The 16,462-nt window shown below is 51.5% G+C and overlaps 1 protein-coding gene across 2 annotated transcripts in view; it reads left to right on the top strand.

Moving 5' to 3' along the window:
• USH1C (USH1 protein network component harmonin) overlaps positions 1–16,462 on the top strand; it is a 48,679-nt gene that overhangs the window by 19,718 nt on the left and 12,499 nt on the right. The window contains exons 10-15 of one of the 2 annotated variants that reach the window (XM_008071835.1): positions 606–665; positions 801–857; positions 1,151–1,293; positions 2,907–2,972; positions 3,321–3,445; positions 6,696–6,769. In XM_008071835.1, the coding sequence (XP_008070026.1) occupies positions 606–665; positions 801–857; positions 1,151–1,293; positions 2,907–2,972; positions 3,321–3,445; positions 6,696–6,769 (525 nt within the window). The remainder of the gene's footprint in view (positions 1–605; positions 666–800; positions 858–1,150; positions 1,294–2,906; positions 2,973–3,320; positions 3,446–6,695; positions 6,770–16,462) is intronic. The other variant, XM_021719482.1, reaches the window with a different exon arrangement.

The raw sequence follows: 16,462 nt of genomic DNA, 5'->3' as shown, positions 1-16,462 counted from the left end.
ATGTGATTTTTTTCCCCCAAGATCATGTATGATATGGCTGGGATTCAAACCTAGGTGGTCTGATGCCAGAGAGGGACTCTTAACCTCTTCTTTGGACAAGATACTGAATTTCTCTGTGCTTCAGTTTCCTCATCTGTTAAATGGGGATAACAGAGTTTTCCTTCTAGGGTTGGCATGTGAATTAAATTAACTAATGCATATGTTAGACTGTGCCAGGCACACAGTAAGTGATCAATGAGTTTTAGTTATTCTATTGTGAAGGTGATTCAACACTGCCTCTGCTGTTTGAGAAGCCCAAAGGTTCCTTTATCTACAGATTTCTAAAGCAAATGTCATCAATTTTGCCAAAGAAATGAACCTCTAATGGTGTAATATTTGATCGCTGATACAATAGTTATGGGGTAGAGGAATGCCAGGGTGAGCCTGAGACCCCCCTCCCCAGGGCCCCATCAGGGCTTTCCATCTGTTCTGCTCATAGGAAGAGTTGAGATGCAGCCATTTGAAGACCCAGCGCCTGATCCTAGACCCCTGGGGAAGCCCGTCCTGCAGATGAGTGAGTGTTTGAATACTGCAAACACACTCACCTTTCTCCATTTCTCCCCCAGACAGGGGACCAGATTGTCGAAGTCAATGGCATCGACTTCTCCAACCTGGACCACAAAGAGGTGAGATGTGGAGGGTCCCTGTCACCTCTCCATTCCACTCCTCAACCCTGCTGCTATGGTGCCCGAGACCGTCTGTGCTCTGCCTGGGCTGCGCCGGCCTGTCAGGCTCAGCCCACTGTCCTCCTGTCCCCACAGGCCGTGAACGTGCTGAAGAGTAGCCGCAGCCTGACCATCTCCATCGTGGCTGGAGCTGTGAGTCCAGAATGAGCTGGCGGGCCCCCATAACCCCTGACCTCCAGCCCCAAGCTCCCTGAGCCCTGGTCTCTGCCACAAACTCCCAGGAAAGGCCAAGGGGTCTCCTTCCCTGAAGCTCCAGTGGAACAGAGGGAGTGGACTTCGGCCCTGCAAGGAGAAGTTTGACTCAGACACCGCAGGGGCCACATTGCCCGGTGGTGCTGAGGAGACAGCCGCGTCTCAGCCCCCAAGGCTGTGGCAGTGGCCCCCATGTTCCCAGTGGCTGAGCAAGGGCCTCTTTTCCCCCTGAGGGCCGGGAGCTGTTCATGACGGAGCGAGAGCGGCTGGAGGAGGTGCGGCAACGCGAGCTGCAGCGGCAGGAGCTCCTAATGCAGAAGCGGCTGGCCATGGAGTCCAACAAGATCCTGCAGGAGCAGCAGGAGATGGAGAGGCAGTGAGTGTAGCCAGCCCTGCTGCCCGCCTGACGCCTCCCTACTGCACGACTCCCCTTCCTGCCCTCTGCGCGCCAGGGCGACTGCGTCCTCTTCCCCAGGGCCTGTCCTTGGATCAAGTGGGTCCTGGTGGGTCAGGATATTCATCCTCTGCCTCAGACCACCAGGCCCCTTCCTCCTTGCTGAGAAGAGCCCCCCAGTTCCCAGGATTCCAAGATGGTGGAAAATAAGGATCCCGACAGCCATAACAGACGTGTCAAGTGCCTACCGTGGGGCTGGTGTTGTATCAGGGCCTTATGTTTTTTTGTTTGTTTGTTTTTGAGTCAGAGTCTCACTCTGTCACCCAGGCTGGAGTGCCGTGGCTCACTCATGGCCACCGCAGCCTCAATCTGCTGGGTTCAGGTGATCCTTCTGCCTCAGCTTTCCAAGTAGCTGGAATGCCAGGTGCATGCCACCATGCCAGGCTACTTTTTTGATTTATTGTAGAGACAAGGTCTCACCAAGTCACCCAGGCTGGTCTTGGACCCCTGGACTCAGGCAATCCTCTCGCCTTGGCCTCCCAAAGTACTGGAATTTCAGGCTTGAGCCACCATGCCCGGCTTTTGTGTATCTTTAATTTAATTCCCTCATAGCCCTGGGAGGTAGATGCTATTAGCCCCATTTACAGGTGAAGAGACAGGCTCAGAGGGGGAAAACCACTTGTGTCCAAAGTCACACATGGCCAAGCCAAGATTCATGCCCAGGCAATCTGGCTCAAGAACCTGGCAGTCCCCATAGGGCCACCTGCTTGGAGTGATAACAACCCCCGCCCCACAGGGGTTGAAATGAGGGACTAAGAGAATAAATGGGGTGAGCAATTTATAAATAAAAAGCACTGTCAAAATCCAGGTCCAGATGCATTCTAGGCACTTAAGGTATCTAGGAAAGGAAGGATCTCCTGTCCCCCCCATCCTCCCCCATGCAGAACTGGCCTTGAAAATCCTACTTACTTAGCAGCCCCAGATCATCCAGGCCCAGCATGTCATCAGTGACTTCATGGAAGTCTTTGGAGCAGGATGTGTGGGGTGTGGTCCTCACATGGACCTGCCTCCTGGCTCCCGAAGCTCAGAGTCTGTGCTCAGCAATGCCAGAGAGAACCACACGAGAGCACAGGGTCCAGACTTTTGTTGGTTAATTTCCTCAAAACTCAAAGCTGGTCTAGGCATTCTTAGAAAAGAGCCTGAGAAAAAAGCATGTAAAACCTTTCTCTACTTTGAGAGGCAAAGGAAGAATTGCTTGAGGCTAGGAGATCAAGACCAGCCTGGGCAATATAGCAAGACTTCGTCTCTACAAAAAACAAAATTACAGAATTAGCCAGGCACAGTGGTGCCTGTCTGTAGTCCCAGCTATTTGGGAGGCTGAGGCAGGATTGCCTGAGCCCAGGAAGTTGAGGCTGCAGTGAGCCATGATTATTGTGATACTGCATTCCAGCCTGGGCAACAGAGTGAGATCCCAATCAAAAAACAAACAAACAACAACAACAACAAAAAACACTTTTCTCACATCAGGAATTAGCCATAAGGAAGAGTTAACTTCTGCATAGACTCAAGCATGCCAACCTGAATTTGCATTTCAGAAGGAGGAAGGAAATAGCCCAGAAGGCAGCTGAGGAGAATGAGAGATACCGGAAGGAGATGGAACAGTGAGTACATCAGTGCAGTGTGTGTGTGTGAGCACATGCGTGTTTGTGCATGGACACCAGTGTGCTCCCAGAAGTGTGACCAGCTAGAGGCTACCTCCACAATCAGCTTACCCGCCCCCCTGGTGGGTCCTCCCTGATTTGTAGCCATCTCCTAATCCTAGCAAAGCCCATCGTGTTAGAGGAGCCCAAACATGGTCTTGTGTAATCTCAAGGTGGTGTCCACACTCCGTGTAGAGTGCTGGCCCAGGGACCTTGCTGGATTCACAATAGCTGGGAGTATGAACTTCTCCCTGAGCTGATGGGAGTTCAGGTTCTGGCTCTAACCACAGGCATGGGGTCTCATTTCAGGATCGTGGAAGAGGAAGAAAGATTTAAGAAGCAGTGGGAAGAAGACTGGGGCTCAAAGGAGCAGCTACTCCTGCCTAAAACCATCACGGCTGAGGTGCACCCTGTCCCCCTTCGCAAGCCAAAGTGTATGTACCCTGCACAGAGGAAGGCTGAGAGGGCTCGATGGGAATGCTGGCCTCCTCCTACTCACTACTACCTTCCCAGTGGCTAGCCCATGACACTCTGGGCTTCAGGTCCTTCATGGAAGGGGAGCTGTGTGTTGGGGCCTCTGCCCCTGGGTCGGGATGGGGAGGGATCTGTCTGCCGTCCTTGTCCGGGGACTGGCTTCACACAGGCCTCCGCAACACAGGCATCCTGCCGGGCAGCCAAGGAGGGGACAAGGGCCGTGGCAAAAGCGGAACTAACGCTCGTGGGATTACTGTCCTAGTGTCTGGGATGCTGTTTCCTCCTGCTTGGTTCTGAGCTGGGCCTGGGGTGAAGCCAGCAGCAAGAGAGGAAGGAGCTTGCATTAGGAAGGGCCCTGGTGGTCCAAGGTTGATAGGCAGCTATGGGAGGAGTGGGCCTGAAGTGCCCCCAGTTCCTGTGGCCACTCCAAGGTGGAAGCAGAGACAGGACTGAGAGGTCCATCCAAGGCACCCTGTGGTGCCCTCCTGGGACCCCAGCTCCTGCAGCTCTGGCCATCTCTTCTCTTCATCTGTCCTGTGTCCTCACCTCCAGCCTCCGCCAGGCCTCCTGCATCCATTTCCTGTCCACCTTCTAAACCCCATCTCCAGATGTCTCTTCAAGAGGCAGCCCACCCTGCCGAGGACAACGAAGATCTCGGTCTCAGTGCTTCATCGGTGGGCTGGTAGGGGCTCCGAGAGCAAGGCTGTAGAGTTGATTCCCTCTTTACAGAGGTTTTGATTTATAACTGGTACAGACCTGAATCTGCTCCAGTTAATTGTACTCAGCTGACCTGGGAACCTTTAGAGAAGGGGTGAATTCAGACTCAAGGACCAAGAGCCCTCATCTTGTTTGTCATTTGGGATGCCCTGTCCCCAACTTTGGGACATACCTGAGCCCCACAAGGTCATCAACTCACCCACACAGGCCACTTAGACCAAGGAAGAGGTGCCGAGCATCTGGGTGGTACTATTTCACTCCTCTCTGGTGCAGGGCAAATAGCTCCCAACACATTCCTTCCTGGCAACAGGACAGTGTCATCCCCTGGTCCTCTTGGAAGGACAAAGCACTCTCTCATCAGCTCCCTCCCTTCATGACATTCCGTATTAGTTGAGGATGTGGTTGGAGCTGAATTTCCAGTGAATAATCCGTGTTTTAGACGGGCAGCTAATTTGCTCTTATGAGTGAAATAGGAGCTTCAGAAGGAGAGAAATCGATTTTAATTGCTTCTCGTGAAAGTAATCCTTGTCAATTCAATACCTTCCTAGAAACTGGGTCTCGGCTACACAGCAAACACACACTCTCAGGAACTATGGAAAATAAAAACCCCTTCACTAACTTGCTATTTATTTAGTGCTTTTTAACCGAATCAAACTCCTTGAATAAAAGGAGCAAGAACTTTGCCTTTGCACAAGATAAATGTTCTCTGAGGCGGTGCCTCAAAGTGCAGCTGCTGTCTCCATCCATCTCTGTGTGTGCCACAATTTAATTCTAATTTGGACCTAAGTCAGGAGTGCAGTGAGGTCTCTGCCAGCTCTGTGCCTGCCTCTCTCCCCATTCCCAGATGCTGGAACCATCTGGGCTATGTGCAGCCTGCAGGCCCAGGTCCCAGCTAGTTCCTCCCTGACCACCCTTCAACTCTAGGACCTGGTTAGCCAAGGGGTTACACCTCACTCAACCTCCCGTGCCTGCAGGGGTGGGGCCTGCACTTCTTTTCCTTTTTTTGAATTGGAGTCTTACTCTGTCGCCCAGGCTGGAGTGCAGTGGCAGGCTCACGGCCACCGCAACATCAACCTGCTGGGCTTAGGTGATCCTTCTGCCTCCAAGTAGGATCACAGGCCACTTAGACTTTCGCCTTCCAAGTAGCTGGAACTACAGATGCACACCACCATGCCTGGCTAATTTTTTGATTTATTGTGGAGACGAAGTCTCACCGAGTTGCCCAGGCTGGTCTTGAACACCCCGGGCTCAGGCAATCCTCTTGCCTTGGCCTCTCAAAGTGCTGGGATTACAGGCTGAGGCACCTTGCCCAGCCCGCCCCGCATTTCTTGACAAACAGGAAAGTGTGGAGCATCCTTCACCTGGAAAATGAAGTCAGTCATCCTAAGGGTATGCATGGGACTGTCTCCATCCATCTTTGTCTGCCTCAGGAGACTATTATTCCTTCTGCCCACCTATTCATGGCTGAGCCAGCAGAACATTCTGCTGCACCCGCCCTCGAGGCCAGGACACTGCCACAGAGGCACTACCTGAGACCTTTCTTTAGACTAGGCAACAGGGTGGGAATGGGGGATGGGGGTCTTTATTAAGGATCCAGAGTTGGAAGGATTCTTGAGAGATGAAGAGGTTTAAACGAGAAATCTTCAACCTTCTCTCCCCATCCAGGGCTCCATCAATAACCTTCCCCCCTCCGACCACAATAGATACCATGGTTTGGAAGTTAAAGGTTTTTTTCCTACCACATTGTTAAGTAATCATTTGCATTCCTGTATTTTTATTAGCAAGTCCCTCTTGTTAGCAAGGGTGCATCAGTAATCCACTGCTGGATACATGTAATTTGAGTCAAGAGCAGTGGAAATTAATATATAGCCTTTGCAGAGACCTGTGGGCAAGTTCTTCAAAACTTTTGAAATATTAAAAAGCAGCTCATAAGCAGACTCATATTCTACCTTCTAGAGTCCCAGGGAGGCCCGAGTCTAGGCTGGAAACTACTGGAGTGGTTTGCTCTTCTCTCCACATTACATAAAAATTCATGTCTCCCTAACCCACACACACCCCCTTTGGGGTCTCTTCAGCTCCTCAGGACCCCATACTGCTCAGATATCCTTTGGGATCCGAGCTCCAGGCAAGGGCAGTAAGCAGAGGCAGGACGATCTTCTCTCCCACTGTAAGCTCCGGCCCTCAAACATGTATAACACCCAAATATCCCCACCCCTACCACCACCACCAGCCTTTAGCCTAACGCCCCGCAAAGTTACTCCTGCTACCATCAGATCAGAGGCCCCTGTTACTACCCCATTGTACAGACAGAAAAACTGGAGCTACCAAGGTTGTAAGTGCTGCTTCATTTGCTCTGGGCTCCTGAGCCCTGGCCCTGCCCTGACCGCACAGCTCTGCTGGAGGAAGCTAGTCACTGGTCCCCAGGCTCCTGGGAAGCCTCTCGGTCTCCGAGTCTGTCTTGGTTCACCAGCCCCCTCCTCTTTTCCTGGGTAGATGATGGGGGAGTGGAACCCGAACTTGAGCCGGCAGACACCCTGGACAGAGGCACGGAGGAGCAGGGACGGCAGGTTTGCACCCCCGCTTCGCCGCCTGGCCTGGCTGCTCTGCTTGCCCTGCCCGCCTCCTCCCAACAGCAGTCATGCAGCTCCATGGAGCCAGCACGTGGTGGGGACCCCTGGAATCCATGAGCTCCTCCAGGCTTGGCACAAGCCCTGTACTCTAAACCTTGAGGACAGGGCTCGGCGAGGCTGGTAGATCAGCTGGTGCACACCAACTGAGCCACAGATTCAAATGTGCAGATACTGCTCATATCCAAGTCCCCCCACTGCTGCTCTGACCTCTCCCCCAGGACTCCCTGATCCAGCAGCCAAGGAGTTAGTGTCTGTCTTTCGGCAGCCTGTTACAGCACTCGATCTGGTCAAGGGTAGGCAATTATTTAAGCCATCACCCCCAGCCCCAAGGAGCTTTAGATTTGGGGTATTTCGGTCAAACTGTTGCCTGGGGAAGGAAGAGCCTGGGGCCCTGGATACATTTTGCTGAGGGTACTGCCCACTGCTGCCAGAGCTGTCCTTCCCAGATCTGGCCCAGCCACTGCCTTCTCTTTCAGTGTTGAAAGCAGAGGGTTTGGCCTGAACTATGAGACAAGACATTTTTGTTCTGTCTAACAGCAGTTCTAGGCAGAGGCCCAGGCTCTCTTTTGTCCTGAGCCATTTCTTGGATGGAGGGACCAGACATCGGGTAGAGAGGCCTCGTTCTCTTTCAACAGGGCTTTGTGTTTGGAGACAGTGGCTGTGGTTTGGAAGTGCTCATCCTTCCACGGGGATTTTCTCTTTGATTTTCTGGCGCTGACTTCTGAAGCCAGTGTCCCGGGGAGAGGCATTTGAGAGTGACCCAGAGTCTGGGAATTGGGGCTTTTCTCAGGTGGTCTTGGGCCTACTTGGCAACCCAGGTGAGGCCAGGTAAGCAGAGAGGCGGACAAAGGGTGCAGTCTTGCTGTTGGATCTGATCGCTTTCCTCAGGAGCCCAGCCGCTACCCGTGGACGCTCCGGTTGAGAGCTGGATTATGTCTTACCATTTCGTTCTCTCCATTCTCATAGCCTTTGGGTGGTTTTATCGTTATGATGGCAAATTCCCAACCATCCGGAAGGTAGGACGGGACTTAGTTCCATGCCGGTTTGCTGCTGAGTTTGCTGTGGGTTTTCACCTTCTCCAAATGTTTCTTGACCTGTCAACTCTAAACGGTGTGACCTGTCCCGTACACTTGGAGGGCTAACCCCATCTGCATCTCTGTGTCAGGCTGGCATCAAATGGCAGGGTGCATCATGGCAGAGGCATCATGGGGGGAAGCATTCACGGCATGAGATCTGCCCTGGTGGGCAACAGGACAGGGGCAGGAAGCTTCTGTTTTGTCTCTCTGTCAAGTAGAACTAGAGGGCAAGACCAGAAGCATGGAGTCAGACAGAGTGAAGTATCAGGGTAGATGTACACAATGCAGGTTATTAGATTGATTGTGCCTAACACAGACCAGCTGCCCAGGCGGGAATTTGCTGCCTGGGTGGGGACAGAGTCACACCAATCACAGCCCTTGCCTGGAAATAACTCTGCATGTACCCAGGATAATGCGTTTTTCTGGTCTCTTGGGCCTTTAATTTTCTCTCTAAATCTTATTACAGTATCTCTAGGCCCCATAAAACACTCTTGTCCTTTGTCTTTCTAAATCACTTGGACATTTGATTATGAAAACACTGCTGTTAATATCTGTAATTGGACATTTGAGATGACTTGGTATTTGGAAGTCAGGCATCAGCATAAATCTGGGAGAGCTAAATTGGATGTTATCCCTCGACTGGCTCTTTCTGGCAAAATGTCCGTCCCCCAGAAACCAAAGCACTGGCAGCTGGGGGACCTTGATGATATGTAACTTCTCCCTGCCTATAAAGTGGAGATATTAGCTGTGCTGGGAAACTCATCCCCTTCCTTTAGCACGTGACTGTTAAGATAACAGACAGCAATATTTTTCCCGACAGAGGTGAACATGTTTACCTGGGAACATGATTTGTGCAGCATTGAATAAACTTAGAACAGAGCTCCTCAGGGGATCCCTTCCCATGCTGTCATGGCCTCAGAAAGGACTTGGTCTCATGAGACTGTCTTTTTCATTGCCAGGCTGGTTCTGTGGCTTAGCATGTCTCATTGGGTTAGGTTTATAATTCTTCTCTACAGATTACCTCTACTAGAACTCAACAAGAGAGGACGAAACACACACACACAATCACACATAGGATTTTACTGAAAAAAATAGTAAGAAAAGGACACAGGTCTGATCTTTTTCAGGCACTAATGACATGTAAATGTAAAAGAACTAGAATCTTCTCCACACACACATACCCTGATCAGAAAACACATCCCTGGAGATTGTAGGTAGTGAGAAGGTGGGCTGCTTTTCCTCTGTTCCTTAGTCCAGTCATTCCAGAAACAGCAGGCATTGTGGTTCTCATTTTTATTTCCTAAAGAGAGAAAAATTGCTTCCAGGTAGAAGCAAGGACACAGTCACTCCCTCTGCTTCTCCTCTCAGTTTGGGCCAAGAGAGAGATTGCCATGAATGTGGCTGAGTTAAAAGGACAATGGAATCCTGTCCCTTATTCTGGCTCTGAAGATCCATTATAATTATTTCCAGAGCCATGTGAATTGTTTTGTTTTCCAGCAGCTGAAACACTACGTCCCCAAGAAATATGAGTGAGTGTCCATGACCATGATCATCAAAGCACAAATTCCCCTTATTTAAAAAGATAAAGATGTAGTGTCTTCTGTTCTAACATTGGCAGTAAGTCCCTCTGGGGCTGCAGGTCCCCAGGCCTATGGCCCCATATAGTCTGTGCCAAGGCTTGAAGACTTCATGGTTCCTTTTTTTCCCCTTGAGTCAGGGTCTCACTCTGTCACCCAGGCTAGAGTGCAGTGGAACTGTCACGGCTCACCTAGCCTTGAACTCCTGGGCTCAGGTTATCCTTCCACCTCAGCTTTCTGAGTATCTGGGACCACAGGTGCGTGCCACCACATTCAACTAAATTTTTTATTTTTATTTTTTGTAGAGACAAGGTCTTGTTATGCTGTCTAGACCGACCTCAAACTCCTGGGCTCAAGCAATCTTCCTGCCTTGGCCTCCCAAAGTGCTGGGATTACAGGCATGAGCCACCACACTCAGCCAAGGATTCACGGTTCTAACTAAGCCCTTTCACCAGAAGTGCTTGAGTCATTCTTGCAGACCAGCCCTGTTTGCAGGATCTCACTGTCTGGCAGGGGAGACGGACTCACATACAGCTAAGTGAGCTGTATGAGGGGCTGGTCATATCAGTGGGCAACACTATGGGGCACCTTGTCCTCTACATATGTAAGCAGAAGTGACTTTCTTGGAGATGAGATGGAAACCACTGTCTGCCTGCCCCATCCTGGAACCCTGGCTCTAAAATCTTAGCACTGGTCACTTTTTTAAAAGCCAACAGAATGGTCATTCCTATCCTGGTGGTCCTTGGGAGAGGCCATGCCCTTATTCTAGCAAGCTGCCTTTAGAATGTTTCTGACTCCACTTGGGGAATTGCTGTCTGAATCTGTACCACGATGGCAGGGATTCATATGACAACTGTGTTAGAAACCAGTGAACAGGGTAGGCAGGGAAACAAGCAGGACTCTGATGCAGTGTAAACCATTTTCTCAAGAGGCTCATAGACTGCTCCGGAAGTGGGTCTCAGAGGTGACCATTTCCAAAGCGCATTTCAGTGCACAGAGGTGGAGGTTGTCTTTAGGAAGGGAGATAGGGTGAGTCCATCAGAGTTCCAGCATGACCCGCCAAGCCCTCCCAGCTGGGAATGAAGGTTGTATGTCCATTGCTGGGGAACGCTGTTCCTCATTCCTGGCCCTGGATGCTGAGATGATTTGGAAAATTCAAGAACAGGCCCTAAGAAGGCTTGTTGGGAGTAGGAGTGAGCTCGGTGAACAGGGTTCTCCTCCTTGCCCCCAAAATAGCCGAGAGTGTTGACTCTTTGCCTTCCTCTCCTGAGTGCTAGCTCTGTTCTCTGTGCTGTGCCTGATGGGACTGACAAGACCTCCTGCTGTGGCCCCTTTACCCCCAGCTCATCAGGGCACAGTAGAAAAGCTGTGGGACCCAGAAGACTCGGGTTCAAATCCTGGCACCATCACTTGCTAGATGTCCGACATCGGGCAGGGGACTTCACCTCTCTGAGCCTCAGCTGCTCATCAAAGAATGGGGATGCTTGCATAGAAGGTCATGGATGCAAGTCTCTTGACCTATGGATAGCCCATAAATGCTCATTCTCTTCCTTCCTTGGCCCTGGCTTCCCTGCAACCCCGTTAGAGAAGCAACTGGGAAAGCAGGCTCTATGAGTCCAATGTCTGCTCTTCATCTCCCTCCCGAAATCCTCACAAGTCCTACTGGCCAGTGCAAAGCAGTTGGGCCATCCCCCAACCCCCTCTCCCAGTCCTGCAGGTTCTGGCTAGTTCTCAGCTGAGGGCTCAGCCCAGTGGGAACTGTGGGTTTAGACTCTCTAGACGTGGTCTAAAACTGAAGCATTGGGGCAAAATCTAATGTTCCTGGCTCTAAGCCCCAGGTCCGAGTGTGACTCCTATCCCCTCTAGCTCAGGACAGAGGGTTTCTGCAGATGAGCCTTGCCAGTGCTCCTAGATTTTTCTCTAGACTCTCCCAGGATGCACCTCTGATATCTGAACATGAGATGATGCAGAAGACATTGTGTCAGATACTGGGAAATAAAACAATGCCTTTTATTTATGCAGCACTTTGAAGTTTACAAGGCTCTTTCATAAATGCTGTTTCTTTGGCACCAGATGGCAAGCCTGTAAGACAGGTATTTCCACCATTTTGGAGATGAGGCAGATCAGGCTCAGAAAGGTTAAGGAACGTAACCAATGTCACATAGCTAGTGAACGAGTGAGCCGGTTCTCCTGGCTGGTGACGGGAATGCATCTCCTGCTCCACAATGGGTAGCAGTGGCCTGCCTGTCCTAAACCTGAGGTCCGATGTCCAGTGCAATGGGGCAGAGCTGGGGAAGGGGCCCACCCTGGGATGGTTGCCCAGTATTATCTGAGTGAGGCCTGGATGCCTTGTGTGCCATGTTAGTGCCAACACGACTTGTACTCTGTGTTGTGTAAATATTGCTACATCTACTCAGAAAGGAAAAGATAAGAAGAAAGCCAAGTATGACAGCCTGCAGGAGCTGAGAAAGAATAAGAAGGAACTGGAGTTTGAGCAAAAACTTTACAAAGAGAAGGAAGAAATGCTGGAGAAGGAAAAACAGCTTAAGATCAACCGGCTGGCCCAGGAGGTATGTGGCCTGCGCACAGGCTGACTGAGCATCCCCAGGACACAATGGGGTGGGTCCCTGCTGTGATCCCAGGAGACCTGCCCGAGTCATTCTCCCCCTAGAAACCAAGGGTAGGATGCACCCTCCCTCCCTCCCTGGTCTGGAGAGTGAGTTCATGCCACCTGCCTGCCTAGGGTTGTCTGAGGTTAGTTCCTAGTTTAGGTGCATGTTTGGGATTGAGACTAGCCTCCTTGCTCAGAATATGGGTCTGAGGCTAACCTTTCAACCCAGATTATAGGTCTCAGGCTAGGCTTTGACACTCCAGCTAGAGGTCTGAGTCTGTCCCCTTCACTTCATTCCACCAGAGTATGAGTCTAAGGTTAGGCTTTTCTATCTAAGGTGTGGCTATGAGGCTGCTCACGGTATGAATCTGAGGGTAACCCCTCTGGCTAGCTTGTAGCTCTGAAGTTAGCCTTCTGCTCACCTGCCTACAGGTCTGAAGCAGTCTGGCCTCTTTACCCAGGTTATGAGTCTAAAACAGATCTCCCCAGTCTAGCTTGGCTCTGAGAATATGGGTCTAAGGTTAGCCCCTTTGTGCAGGTGGTGAGTCTGAGGCTAGACCCCAGTTAATCAGCCTGTGAGTCTAAGGGTGCTTCCATCAACACAGGGTGTGTCTGAGGCTAGACCTCTTCATCTTGGGAATGTACTAAGTCTGGTCCCCTCCAGCCATGTCAAAACAACCTCACAGCATGAGCCATTCCTATCCTAGTTGAAACAGTGACCTTAACTTCCCATCTGTAGGAGATATCATTGTTCCTGCTTCTTTTTAATGCTTCCATGAATCAGAATGCCAGTCTGATTAGATTATAAAACCAGAGAAGCCCTGGAAAATATGAAATGCATTAGGTCTGACATTAGGAACAAATTAGCTACAAAATTAAAAATAAAATTAAACTTGTGCTTCTGAAGACAAGGCAGTGGTGGGGGGTGGGAGAGGAAAATGAAACTCTTAGGATGTGCTGGGAGACTACAAAAGGGCCATTCTTGGGCACCTTAAGAGCCTCAGGTTCATGGGGTCCAGCCAGACCCACGCAGTACATCAGCTCCTTTTCTCATTTTGCCTACAAGTGCTGTGAAATCAATGTGCCACCCCTCCACCCCCTCTCCCTTGTTTCTGCCTCCTCCAGAGCCAGAGGGAGCAAGCCCAAGTCTCTTCCTAGGTAGCTGGCGCACCTAGCAGCCCTCTGGGGTTTTTTAAGAAGGGCTTCTGTGCTATTACTGTCCACACTCTACTCAAGTGTGTACCCTTGTCTTCTCCTGTCTGCGCCGGTCCTGGGTCCCAGGTATCTGAGACAGAACGGGAAGACCTTGAGGAATCGGAAAAGATTCAGTATTGGGTCGAAAGGCTCTGTCAGACGCGCCTTGAGCAGATTTCCTCTGCCGATAATGAGATTTCAGAGGTAATAGAGTCCTTCTTTCCACACAAACCCTCCTGTGCCTTCAGAATGACCCCTGGGGATAGCAGAAAGCAAGATGGCCACTTGCAAGCATCACTGGCCATGCTGGTGTTTCTCCTGCTTCCAGGGTCCACCCCTACCACCCCACTCCCCTTTCCTCCCTTAGGGAGGGAGGACGTGTCTATTTCTGGGCTTATCCTGGGGGTGGTCACTAAGTCCCAGCTCTTCTGAGATGGTCCTAGTCAGGCCTGTTGTCCTGGCATAATAACCAAGAGTGTTCCCTTACGCTCTCAAGTGTGTTCCAGCTTAGAGGATGAATTCTTTGGTCACCTTATCACTTGCAGATGGCTAACTTGGGACTCTCTGGCATTTGGGCATGCCCTACATTTGGGCTCAGCTGGGCACCCAGGTGGCAAAGGGTGGCACCCCTGTGGCCGTGGTTTTTGGGTGGTGGGTCTCCAGCAGCCAGAGAAACAGATTAGAAGAGCACTGTGCTCGGTGTATTGTGAGGTGGAGCCCGAGTCAGTGTGGACAGTCACAGAACTCCCTGGCTGCTCCCCCAGATGACCACAGGGCCCCCGCCTCCCCCGCCGTCTGTGTCTCCCTTGGCCCCACCCCTGAGACGCTTTGCAGGCGGACTGCACCTGCACACCACCGACCTGGACGACATCCCCTTGGACATGTTCTACTACCCCCCAAAGACCCCCTCCGCCTTGCCCGTGATGCCCCACCCTCCACCTTCCAACCCACCCCCCAAGGTCCCCGCACCCCCTGTCCTTCCCTCCCCCGGCCACGTGAGTGCCTCGTCCTCACCCTGGGTGCAACGCACTCCACCTCCCATCCCCATCCCTCCCCCACCATCCATTCCCACCCAAGACCTCACCCCTACCCGCCCACTGCCCTCGGCGCTGGAAGAAGCCCTGGGCAACCACCCATCCCGCACCGGGGACACAGGCAGTCCAGTGGAGGACTGGGAGGCGAAGAACCACAGTGGGAAGCCCACCAGCTCCCCTATCCCTGAACGGAGCTTCCCGCCCACCACCCCAAAGGTACACCTGTCCTGTGTGTCGTGCTTGGAATTCCAGCGAGGAGGGGTGGGGAGAGTTGCTGCTTCCCAAATCCTCCTGCTGAGGGCGGAGGCAGGAAGAAGCGTCATCTCATCTCATTTTCTGGGAATAGCCCCCCTCCCCAGTCTGCATGTCTGGACATCTGCATGTGCGGGTTTGGTTTCTGCTGGTTTTGAAGTACTGTGTTGCATGGTGAATTTCCTGGGATGCTAGGGGCGAGCAACAGTGTACCTATTGAATATCCCGGCACTCTCCCAACCCTCCTTGGCTAGTATGGGCTGGTGACTTTCAATGGGGTACTTGCAAGGCTATGCTGTGGAAGAGCCAGAGCTCTGTGTCACATCCAGTCATTTCTTTATACTACCCCAGAAAGCCTTGACTCTGGGAAATGGCTTCTGGTTTAACAAGAAAAAGTAGAGGAAGGTAGAAAGCAAGGTGAGAGGTATTAGGTTCTGTAAATGAAGTGATAACACTATCAAATGCAGCATTAGGACATCCGGTGCCATTTTCTAGGACACTGGCCACCTGCACTGGCTAAGAGTGTAATACCCAGAAATTTCTGGCCGACTTCCAGCCGCAGAAAAAATGAAGAGATGAGAGATTCCTAGAAATCTCCAGGAGGTTGCTATTAAAAAACTAGAAATGTTTTCCTTGGATGTCAGGAGGTTGAACAGTGGTATATTTCTTATTAATTATTCTTAATCCAAAGACTATTTTGAAAGAGGCAATCCCTGAGGAAGACATGGAGCTTTGAACCCATGGAGGGAAACACAAAATATTTCTCTGCTCCCGTGGCCATGAGGCCAAGCTCGGGTCAGTGCAGAAGCAGCTCGTGTCAGCAGAGGGTCGTAGGGGTTGCCTGGGGAAGGCCCAGTCAGCAGCGCCTGACCAGTGGTTTGTATTAATTTTCTCTGTATGGATCGCAGTCCTGCATGAAGAGCAGGATAGTGTCTCAGGTCATCCAGGAGAGCCTGGGGGAAAGAAAGTGGGCGTGAAGACAGAGCCAGATGCCATCAGGGCTGCAACTTCTGGCAGGAGACTCTCGGAGGGTCCCCCTCTGGTCTTCTGTGGGAGTCCTGAACCCTGCAGCTCTGACGGGAAGAAATCTGTCTGTTCTGGGGATGTCTGCCCCAAGAGCTCAGCCAGGAACTGGTTTGCAGGGGCCAAGTTAGCCTAGCACAGAATACCACATTCTTCTCCATAAGTGCTCCTCCACCAAGATGATCCGTAGCTTTTCCTCAACAAATCTGATGTCACAGCCATCAACTGAGCACATGCCTTGTGCCTCTCTTTGTGAGAGGGAGGGACAGAGCTGAAGGGGGTACAGGGGAGATGGGCACACTTGTGTATTCCAGGACCACGCCATCAGAAGGAGAAGCAGCTGCCCGGGCAGGATACTGCTATGAGACGGGCATAGGCCATGTGCTGTGGGCAGGCTTCTTTCTAATGAGGTTAAAGGCGCTTCTGTGGAGTAGAGGGCTGTGAGTGGAACCGTGAGGAGGGCAGGACCCTGGGGATGGGAGGAAGGGTGAAGACTGCGAGGAGGGACAGAGAGATGTCTGACTGTTTGAGTGTGGACCTGGCTCTGCCACTGACTGGCTGGGTGATTCTGGGCGTGTGTTACTTCATCCATCTGAGCCCGAGCAGCCTTGTTGGTAAAACAGGAAAGCCAGTGGCACCTACCTATTATGAGCGTTAAATGAGGTGATGCAAGAACGCATTCTGAGTTAATACTTGTGAGAGTGCTGGGCACAGAGTGGGTGTTCAGGACTCAGGAACTGTGCTCATCGACGGCCCAGAGTCCAGGAAAATGTGGGAGAAGCTGCAAACGTGAGATTGGAGGTAACCTGAGTTTGACTGAGGCAGGGTCAAGGCTTCACGCAGTTCCTACCATCATTCCCAAT

The sequence above is a fragment of the Carlito syrichta genome, unplaced genomic scaffold (genome assembly GCF_000164805.1).
Source record: "Carlito syrichta isolate Samal-C Ts95f unplaced genomic scaffold, Tarsius_syrichta-2.0.1 Scaffold314760, whole genome shotgun sequence".
NCBI lineage: Eukaryota > Metazoa > Chordata > Mammalia > Primates > Tarsiidae > Carlito > Carlito syrichta.
The sequence above is the reverse complement of the archived record's forward strand: the minus strand, read 5'-3'. Positions and strand labels throughout refer to the sequence as shown.